The following is an 11054-nucleotide window of genomic DNA, read 5'->3' on the forward strand; positions in this document are numbered from 1 at the left end:
CAAAATGATGAAATAAAACCTTGATAAAAATGCACTTTTAAATACTAATTAAGGCCCAACTAAAATTAAAAAAAGGAAGAACAAATAGTTAGGCTAGTCATCAATCCAAAAAAAAAGAAGAGAAAAGAAGTAGATCAGATAACAAGAGGAGAGAAAAAGACTAACTTGTTAATTTAAATAAAAGAAAAAATAAAAAAAATAAGAGAAAGGAAAGATAAGTTATTGAAGTAACATTGTGACTTCAATGATGTCATATGTTGTACTATAAGAAATTCTTATTAAAACAATCTTATATTATTAAAGAATATTATCATTAGAGATAAAACGATCTCAAATACACCATTATAACTTAATAGGGCTCATTTATATGTAGGCACCTATAATACACTCGCCAACCAATTATTCTCTTTTTTCCTTCAATTCAGTTCTCAAATTTTATTTGAATGGACATCATGTAAGGTTGGGGGGAAGAAAAATAAAAAACAATAAAATATTATCATGTCCATGTTATTGTTGCCCAAACACTTAACACATTTAAGTTGGCAGAAGTTATAAATGCATGCCTTATCAACATGACATTGCACAACCATTAACTAATGTTACATGAAGCACATCTAATTCTCTATTGTAAAAGTTATGAAAGTCACAAGCACACACCTTATTATTACGACGCCACACAATTACTTACTAGTGTTACGAAACACACACATATAATTCTTTATTATAGAGCTATTAGTACGGGCGTCAACATGTCTCACCAATGGTTACTATGATGCTACCTTATCTCACCAATTAATAGTGTGATGTAGCAACCAATGACTCATTTTATAAATTGCATGCGTGATAAAAATAATTATTTTTCATGATTACTCTTGCATGATATATTTACAAATTCACTCTCCTCCTGCTAATTTCATATAACCAAGGTATATAAATATCTTATCTTACCAAGTAACAATAACAAGCCACGAGATAACATCACATTCACATCACATTCAGCAAACACAACATGCATTCTTTTATGTTTTCATTGTTTTTGTTATATATCTATTATTCACTTCTCATGATTTATTAATTTAAATATTCGATAGTCTTTTATCCTAGTAAAAAAAAACTTGCTTTTGAAGGGTTCGTGTAACACCAACACAATCCAACTACAAAAAAAAAAAAACTTCTAAAATCCATTGCACCAGTAGTCATGGAAAGCCTCATCTTAATTTCAGGTTTTTCCAAACCATATCATTTTTCGTTCTTTATTTCTCTGTGCTTTATCTTTTTGACCTAATAGGAGTCCTCACGGTTGTTTACTTTCTTGAATTTATATCGAAGAAAAAAAGAAAAAAGAAACGCTGTGCTTTCTGCTTTTGGGGGCAAGAGAAGGTAAATAAATCCTTTACGAGGACTGTGAGTACTGAGAACCTATGCTCTGTCATTCAATGCTGATTAAAATGAAATAAATACCATACGTGCTGACAAGTCACCGTCTCCTGAAATAGGAACCATTCTACGCGTTTTGCTTCCCTCACTACGCCACCCAATCATATCATGACAAGTTGGACTGTTGCCAGACTGTTAGTGCTCATGTGTGGACCCCATTCTAGCTGTCTTCCAACCAGCACTCCTCTCCTTTTACTCAGTGGCTCGAGCCTTCCCGATTCCATCATTGAGTGGGCAGATAGAGATCTCTAGTCCACCTCAATTGTTAATTTACCATATATTGTCTGATATATTTGTTCTAGTAATGGTCGTTGTCTCTTTCTATATATATATATATATATAGAAACTTTCTGAATTATTAACATGAAAACAAACTTTCTAAATATATTCTTAGGAAAAAATAAAGAAAAAAAGAAAATTTCATAATTGAAAATCAAAATTCAAGTTAGAGGAATAATTATTGGCAGGGGAATTTCAATTTAGAAAAGGAGAGAGATATGATATAAGGACATTATTTTCATCTATCCTTGAACATATTTCTCCATGTGATTTTTAAGAATTTTCTTAAAATTCATATATCCTTATATATTTATAAGGATATAAAAAATTAGATTTTTTTTAAAAATTAACTGAATCTAAGAAAAAAAACTAAAAAATTCAGAAAGACAAAAACTTTGAATATTTCAAAAAATTTAAAATAATTCATAGAAAATATAGAAAAAAACATAGAGACTAATGAAAAGAAATTTAGAACTCGTGTCCTGCAAAATAAGATCGGTTTTTTAACCTTTAGATTCCACTGGGTACTTTCATTTTTTTTTTATCTTTTATCTTTTTAATTTTATTAGTTTTATAAGTTTTTTCCCTAAAGTTTTCAAGTTTCTTTAATTTTTTATAGTTAAGTTTTACCCCTTTTCTTATGTTCTTATAGTTTGAGGGGTATTTTATCAAATAATAATAATAAAAAAAGTATGTGGGAGAAAATAATAAATATATAAGTATGAACATGTCAAAGAATACCATCCAATATATAAAAATAAATCGGTCAATTACTCTAATAATCAAATATAATGAAGAACTCATTCGCAACTAAAACAATTAAATTAAAAAGCGAGATTCGAAGTATGGTTCCCCGCACCACAAATGGAACTCCCTCATCAATCCTTTTACCTCGGGGCATTATTGTCATTGTACAGACATCCATGGATTGAATACACGAAGCTTCCATTAAAATAACAAGTAACGACGACAACAGAGGCCTCTCCCAGCTCATCATCCAGTCAAATAATTTAATAACCTGAAGCCAGCCGCTCTCACCGTCAAGATAACACAATTCAAAACGCAAGTTAGATTAGGTAGTGTTTAGCTTACGCGATTGCAGTTTAAAAAAAATATTTTAAATAAGTAATTTTAAAATTATAAAATATTTAGTTAAAATGGCTGTGAGATAAACAAATTATCTTAGTTTTTATAAAATTAATGTTTGAAATATAATTATATGTGGGGTTTAATTTAAAAATATAAATTATTTGACTAATCAAACAAACTTTTCTTCATAATTAAACAATAAAATAAAAAAACCACAATAATAAACGGTTTAACATAAAATTAATACATATTGCATATTTTGAGACAAATAAACTAAATAACACAATAAATTATAAATTAATCTCTTGGTTTTTATTTTAATAATAAATTAAATGTTTTTCTAAGTCTAAGAATTAATCAATTATATAACATTATTTTTATTTATATTTAAAATAAAAATAAAAGGTTCAATATTCATATATATTTTTTTTTAATATCAACTAATAGCTTGCAATAAAAGCTAATAAACCTCTCTCAATAATATTATTATAAGATAAAATCGGCTATGGAAATAGAAAATAACCAAAGTTGTTGATGATATGTATAAGAAACATATATATAATTTAAGATCAAATAATAGTAAATAAAATAATTTATTAAAAGGATAAACCTTCAAGGGTTATTTGACTATAGTGAAAGAGAGTTAAATATTTTTTAATGTAAACGTTGATGGCAGCACAATAATTGTGTATACAATGTTTATTAATTTGTAAAAACACTTTAAAATAATTTTTTTATTTTTATTAAAATTATTAAAAATACTATCAATTTAATATTTTTTTAAAAATAAATATCTGTTTCCTCGAAACCTAGCGGCTCTTGCTGACAATCCATGTTAAAACATCGATCATGCACTTGCAATAACAAATAATAACACTAGAGAACAAGAAGAAAGAAAAGGCTCGACACATTAACAAATCTGTTAAGAGCCTGTCTGAAAAGGTTCCCCACCTCCCATCCCCCCACCCCCCCTCTCTCCACAACCCAAGCCACCCCCCCGGGAAATCTGTCGCATTTATCGAGAAAACTTGGCCGGAGTTTTGCTTAAGCTCCTCCAACAAGTCGCCGGCTAGATTTTCCGGCAATGTGTAACTTACGCTCGTTCTTCACTCCTCTACTAGCTGTACTACTACTTCAGTCATTGGTGGTTGTTGTCTCTGCTCAGGGATCTGCTAGTACCTGGCAAACACTCACCGGTCTGTCTTTGCTTTTCTCTCACTACCACGCAGACATATTTCTCTCTCCCTCTAGATTTTGTGTTTGTTTGCTAGGAAAATGCATGTGATGCTCGATTTTCTATTTTAGAATTACAGCTTAGTAGCTAGTTGCATTTGTAGGGAAGTTTGTTTTCCGTCTTTGAAGATTTGGCCTTAAATAAATATTGAAAATATATAAGAGATGCAATATTTTACTTTTTTTTTTTTTACATTTGATTTATGATAAATGAGCAATTAGTAGAATTTGTGATAATTTTATTTATGGTATCTTAGATCGTTAAACACCGTTTTAAATAAGCTTTAGTTAAGAAAATAGCAAGGAACAACATGGTTACTATTTCTAGAATAAGATCACTTGTTTGTATTGGGCCTTGAAGATTACTTTAAATTCAAAGATTAAAATTGATTTCTTTTTCGAAAGCTGATTTTGATTTCATCATGGGCTTATGCAAAACGAATTCTTGAATTTCTTTCTTTTCTTGGAGAAATCACATCATGTCATTTATGGAAAACCCTCAGTTTATATGAAATTCCTGCCAGTTCAGTTCATTACACACACACACACACAAAAAAAAAAAAAATTGTGCATGCATTTCTTTTTCATGAATTACATGCTTTTGGATATTGGTGTTGTGGGTGGTTTTTCATTTTTTTTTTTTACATTTCCCCACACTCTAAGTTCTGATAAGTCAATTGTTATATGTGATAGTTAATTTGCTTGAACCTGGCTTTCCAAAAAGCGGAGGTTTCTATAAATCTGAGTTTGTTGAGAAAATTGACAAAAACAAATGTTGGTCAATAAAATTCTTTCAAGAAAAATGGCGACTCATAAGATTTTTGGTGCTTTCCAAAATATTTCTACTATGAATACCCAAAAAATGTTGAACTTGCAGCTTAACTAATTCTTATATGCTCACAAAATAATTTGATGTAATTTGTGTTGCAATAACAATTTTTGGTTAGTGAACTTGCAATCTGTGTTGCGGTAAATTTGCATGGATAAAAATATGACCCTATAACACGTTTGAGTAGAGTCAATCGACCTTATAATGAAAAATGCTCACTAATTAATTTCATTCTGCAGGAAATCCCCCTTTAGTCATAGCACGTGGCGGGTTTTCAGGATTATTTCCTGATTCTAGCTCAGTTGCTTTCCAGTTTGCAACTCTTACAAGTTTGCCGGATGTTGTCCTATGGTGTGATGTGCAGTTAACTAAAGATGGTGTGGGGATTTGTGCCCCTGATCTCAGGCTTGACAATTCTACTAGCATTGCACAAGTTATGAAAAATAAGGATAAGTTGTACCTAGTTAATGGAGTTCCTACCCGAGGATGGTTCACAGTGGATTTCACTCTCAATGAATTGTCACTTGTATTCTGTGAGTTCGGCTAAGATTTCAACAACTTGCTTCATATGGTTATTGGTCATTTTTTGGCAGCCCGTTTATTTCTATATTTCTTGTATAGTATTATTATTACATGAAATGATCATTTGAAATATCCAGATTTTCTTATTGTTGATTGCTAAAAATTTGCATGAATCAAGTGAATCAGCTGCCATTTAATTCTTTTCATTTTTTGTTGAAATTAGCAATGAATTGACAAAGGCTGGAGTCAAACTCAAGACCTCACCCCTCTTATTTGCATAAGAATAACACAAAAATACAAGTTGTTTATTCTCCATTCTTATTATTTATTATTGTTGTTATAGTCCTTCTGTTTGTAAAGTTTGCTTGATGTATAAGTGGTAGTTAGTAATGGTCAAGCATAAAAGACAGTTAATAACATCAGGTCATTTAGAGACACTGATAGTTTTATTGCAAATAGCATATTTCAATCAAATATTTGAAGAAAAAACCAATGGGGGGTTGTTTTGTTTTTGGATTTGGATATCCCATTGTTGATCTTCAGATTTTACTGATAGGGACCTGCTCACTAGTCTCTGAAGGAGTTTTTATCTAATTTGATCTTCATGAGATTGACTATGAAAATTTTCTTAGCACACCCGTTTGTGTGGATCAACTGTTTCTTAACTTCTCAGTTCCTACCTCGAACTTCTGATTCTGACATTGTTTTTCCATGACAGTGACTCAGGGAATCTATTCTCGGAGTGAAAGGTTTGATAACAGTTATCCCATCCAAACTGTTGAGGATGTGGCTAACTTAAAACCACCAGGCTTATGGCTGAATATTCAGGTAGAGAAACAATATAATTTCTGTTTTATCTTACATCAGTACCATCTATGAAATTATTGATATGAAGCCTTCTTTACTGCTGTTGCTATTCTTCCTTTCCCTTTAATTCAGTGGAACGTGTACTACCATCAATTACTTCAACCAAATTGTTTTGTTTTGATACTTTTGCAGCATGATGCATTCTTCAAACAGCACAATTTGAGTATGAGAAGCTACATACTGTCTCTATCCAGAAGGGTTGTCATTAATCATCTCTCATCACCAGAAGCGGGTTTCTTGAGAAGTATTGTTAAGAGATTTAACCTAAATATAACAAAACTGGTCTTCCGGTTTCTGGAACCAAATGTCATCGAGCCATCAACAAATGAGACATATGGTTCTCTCTCAAGGAACTTTACTTTCATCAAGACATTTGCATCTGGAATTCTTATCCCTAAGTCATACATATGGCCTTTAGATGCAAGCAATTACTTACTACCTCATACTTCTATCGTCTTGGATGCACACAAGGCAGGGCTAGAGGTTTTTGTATCAGATTTTTATAATGACGTTCCACTAAGTTACAATTACAGTTATGATCCTGTAACTGAGTATCTCAGTTTTGTTGACAATGGTGACTTCTCTGTTGATGGCGTGCTCTCTGACTTTCCAGTAACTCCTTCTGCGACAATTGGTAAGCTGTAATCCTTCTCTTTAAGCATCATGTATCTGAATAAACCGTGAACTGTTGGTTCAATCTAGTGTTTTTCAACTTAAATAACTGGACATTAGGCAGTATTTTCTTTATGGGAGCAGTTGTTAACTCACCTACCATCATTTAACTTTCAACTGTTGCTACTTCTAGCTTCTCATGTCAGAACATGCTTGATACTTGATTCCTTATCACTGCATGATTCAAATTTTGGTCGAACTTAAAAGGTTTAGTACTGTGACTGCTGTTATCATTGTTGATTCATAGAACCATTGAGACAATCTCTCTGCTTATCCTAGCTGTAATCTTTCGGTTGGAGTTAAAGATTATAATGCTTAAGTTCTGTCTGGATATTTCTCCTAATCTGGAGAATAAATATTTTGAGATTCTGATTTCTCCTTCTGTATTGCAGATTGTTTTTCTGGTCTAGGCAAGAATGCTACACCTCAAGGTGCAAAATTATTTTCTGATTCTTTTTATATGAGATTTAACTTTGAAGGATATTGCATGTTTTGAAAATTAGTACTTACCTCTTCCTTCCTCCTTTTCTCATGGTTCAGTGGAACTTTTGGTCATCTCAAAAAATGGTGCAAGTGGAGACTACCCTGGTTGCACTGATTTGGCTTACCAGAAAGCTATTTTAGATGGTGCTGATGTTATTGACTGTCCTGTTCAAATATCCAAAGATGGGATACCATTTTGCTTAGGCTCTATAAATCTTTATGATAGTACAACAGTTGCCCAATCAAGTTACAGCAATCGTGCACAGGATATTCCACAGATTAAGGCAGGCAATGGGATATTCACCTTTAGTTTAACATGGAGTGAGATTCAGAGCTTAACTCGTAAGTTCAAACTGGTTGGCTTTTACTTCGTTGCTTTTTCAATCTTCTGTTGCTCTCCCTTCCCAATAAAACATGATTTTTTTATTTTTTATTTTCCTTTTAGTACGGGAAAAAGTTTGGCCTGTGAACAAACAGTTATGTGGAGGGGCGTTACTCAATCCTCACAATCTGCTAAAATAGAATGCTCAGTACTGAATCACAAAGTTAAAATAATTTAGGACATTGAGGAAGACAAATAAAGAGTGGCCAGCCAAAAAAACACATCCATCTAGGGCTCAAAGGAAATGACGTCTTGGTCGTGGGAGTCACAAGACAAGATCTCATAACCAGCTATTCCCACCACTTGAGATTTGAGGATAAATACATGAAAAGAATTACAGAGATTAGAATTCTTGGAACAATACCAAACGCAAATGTCCTTTGCCTGGCACCATTCTTTTGATTTTGCTCTCTTTACATTTTAAAAGGTAGAATTTTGTGAAAGGAACAGGAATAGTCCTCTGCTCTTTTTGTTTTTTTTTGTTTTTGACTCCTGCCCAACTCTAATTTCTTTGTAATCTAGTTGTTGTTTGAATTCCATAGTATGTTTCTTGGTGGATGTATGATTGTCCAAATGTTTTCATTGAAGATAATGATTTTGTATTGATCCTATTCTTTTGCCATTGTAGCGGTGATTTCCAATCCATTTTCAAAATTTGAATTGTCACGGAATCCCAAATTCAGAAATTCAGGGAAGTTTCTAACACTGTCTGAGTTCTTGGCATTGGCAAAGAGCACTAGCTCGCTTTCTGGTGTCTTGATTAGCATTGAGGTGGGTTTTTGCTAAGCTCACATTACTCGTACATGATCCTTCGTTTGAATCATCTGATTCCTGCTATCGCATTTGCTGCATTTGTGCTCTGAACTTGCATAAACTGCTTGCACTTGATATTCCTTTGATTGTTTGTGGAAATTTGACATTTTTCCTGTTGGATGCAAAGCATGTTATCAAAATCAAATTTATAATCACACAACTCCTTATTAGTAAACAAAAACAGTGCTTAATGGGTTAGTTCTGTCAGTGGAACATATTATATCTTCTATCTTTCTTCCCCAACTTGGAAACCATTTCACACATGGTGTTAGTTTCCATGGTTGGTGGAACTTAATGGACAATCATATTCAATGGTTGCTCATTTCAGATATCTCATCTGCTTGCAATCTGCATTTTCATCTCTTTTGTAGCAATAAAGATGACATTGGTTCCTGTGGTTGCATTAACCAAATCCTTTGGCATAACTTCCTGCCATGCTTCTAGTCTCGTGTAGCTCACATTCTTAGTACAGACCTTTGAGCTATAATTGCACGCCTGGGGATTTCTCTCGTAGAATAATAGAATAAGGTCTTCAACAGTAGCCAAAAAAAAAGAAGAAGAATATGTGATTGTTATTTTTGTCCACATTTCAAGCAGCTCAATAGAAAGAATGAAGGTTGTTCCCACCCTGACTGATGTTGTCTGTTCTGTTCATTTCAGAATGCAGCCTATCTTATACAGAAAGAGGGATTACTCGTTACTGACAAAGTACTTGATATCTTGAGCAAAGCTGGTTATGATGATCCAACTTCCAAGAAAGTTATGATTGAGTCCACCAACAGCTCAGTTCTAATGAAATTTAGGGACAAAAAGAGTTATGAACTTGTGTACCGGATTGAAGAGGATATTCAAGATACTCAAGATGCAGCCCTGAAGGACATCAAAGACTTCGCTGATTCTGTGGTCATCAGCAAGATCTCTGTCTTTCCTGAAAGTTCTTTGTTCCTAACTGGTGTCACAAATGTTGTGCCAAAGCTGCAATCGCATGGGCTCTCAGTTTATGTGGAAACTTTCAGCAATGAATTTGTATCTCAGGCATGGGACTTCTTCTCAGATTCAACAGTTGAAATTAACTCCTACGTCATGGGAGTCAACATCAGCGGTGTTATCACAGAATTCCCTCTGACTTCTGCCAGATACAAGAGTAAGTCACTGATGTTTCTAGTTTATATGCAACAATACAGGGTGAATCCTGGACGAAGTTGTATGTTCTGGACAAATTATTCCTTAGATCTTGTTCTCATGAAAATGTCAGTTTAATTTCATACTGTACTAGGCTGAGAAAAATAGATTTCGCATATTACACATAGAAATCAGGTAAGGATCATACAATATGACTTGAAAGTACATTTAACAGCCATTATTTGTGTTAGTCTCATTTCAGATTTTAGGGAAATTCCATAATAAATTTAATCCACCAGACATGTAGTGATATCTGTTTGCCATTTAGTAACACAGCGCTCCATTTTATTGCAGGGAACCGATGCTTGGGCAGTGATTTACCTCCTTACATGAGCCCTGCTCAGCCTGGCGGTCTCATGCAGCTAATCTCACCTTATGCCTTGCCCCCAGCTGAGCCTCCAAACCCAGTGTTAACTGCAACTGATGTTGTGGAGGGACCCTTGCCATCTTATAAAGCAAGTCCTCCAGTTCCAGGTGGTGGAGCTACAGCAGTACCACCAGGACCTCCAAATGGGCTGCCCAAGTTTGGTGCGTGCATCTTCCTGTCCAATTTGGCTACGCTCATCGCCATTCTTCTGCTGCTTTAAAACTTTAACATGATCACTCTATTCAAGATCATTATGTGCTGTCATTTCCAATCTCTTTTGGTCAAAGATGAGGCACCTTGAAGCTTTTTGTTGAACAACTGTTCGAAGCTAATCTTTTGTGTTCTTTCCCCTCTAGTTTGGGTTATTTATTGGACGGCTGTGAAGCTTTCTTTTTGATGTAGCATTGTAGGCATTTTCTTCCTTAATTCCCTTCGTGTTGTGAAAAAAAACAAACAAATTCCTTAGAGGACACGTAAGATGTAATGGTGAATTGACTGCCTGTTTCATGGTTGTAAGATAATATTATTCTTTGATGGTAAAGTATATGATATAATAAATAAAGAGTAATGTCAATCTATTTTTTCTAATTGAAATGTCTTATTTAATTATTTTCATTTGTTGATCTAATAAATAAAGTGATAGTTGATTATTGTTCATTGATAACTAATTCTTTAATTAATATGCTATCAATTTTTCATTCTTTTTCCACAGGAAAATTATTTTTTTTAAATAAATTCCAAGAAAAATGAATTCCTGAAAAGTAAATTCTAGAGAAAATGAATTTCTGAAAAGTAAATTATTTTCCGATATTTGGTAGTATTATGAAAAATAAACTGGAAAACACTTTTTAGTGTTTGGTTATGTTATGGAAAATGAACTGAAAAATAATTTATTAATG

General features: G+C 33.2%; 1 protein-coding gene across 2 annotated transcripts; it reads left to right on the forward strand.

Moving 5' to 3' along the window:
* The first annotated feature begins 1603 nt into the window (after nucleotides 1-1603).
* On the forward strand, nucleotides 1604-10696 carry LOC105118483 (glycerophosphodiester phosphodiesterase GDPDL3-like). Of its 2 annotated transcripts, none has more exons than XM_011016450.1 (10): nucleotides 1604-1773; nucleotides 3834-4001; nucleotides 5107-5400; nucleotides 6108-6217; nucleotides 6389-6890; nucleotides 7321-7359; nucleotides 7469-7753; nucleotides 8422-8564; nucleotides 9267-9750; nucleotides 10083-10696. In XM_011016450.1, exons 2-10 carry the CDS (start codon nucleotides 3890-3892, stop codon nucleotides 10373-10375), a joined length of 2262 nt encoding a protein of 753 aa, XP_011014752.1. In that variant the 5' UTR covers nucleotides 1604-1773; nucleotides 3834-3889; the 3' UTR covers nucleotides 10376-10696. The 2 variants fall into 2 exon arrangements, with proteins under 2 accessions (XP_011014752.1, XP_011014753.1); XM_011016451.1 differs by having other exon boundaries at nucleotides 1604-1769.
* Nucleotides 10697-11054: the final 358 nt, after the last annotated feature.

This window comes from Populus euphratica, unplaced genomic scaffold, assembly GCF_000495115.2.
Source record: "Populus euphratica unplaced genomic scaffold, PopEup_1.0 scaffold1981.1, whole genome shotgun sequence".
Lineage (NCBI taxonomy): Eukaryota > Viridiplantae > Streptophyta > Magnoliopsida > Malpighiales > Salicaceae > Populus > Populus euphratica.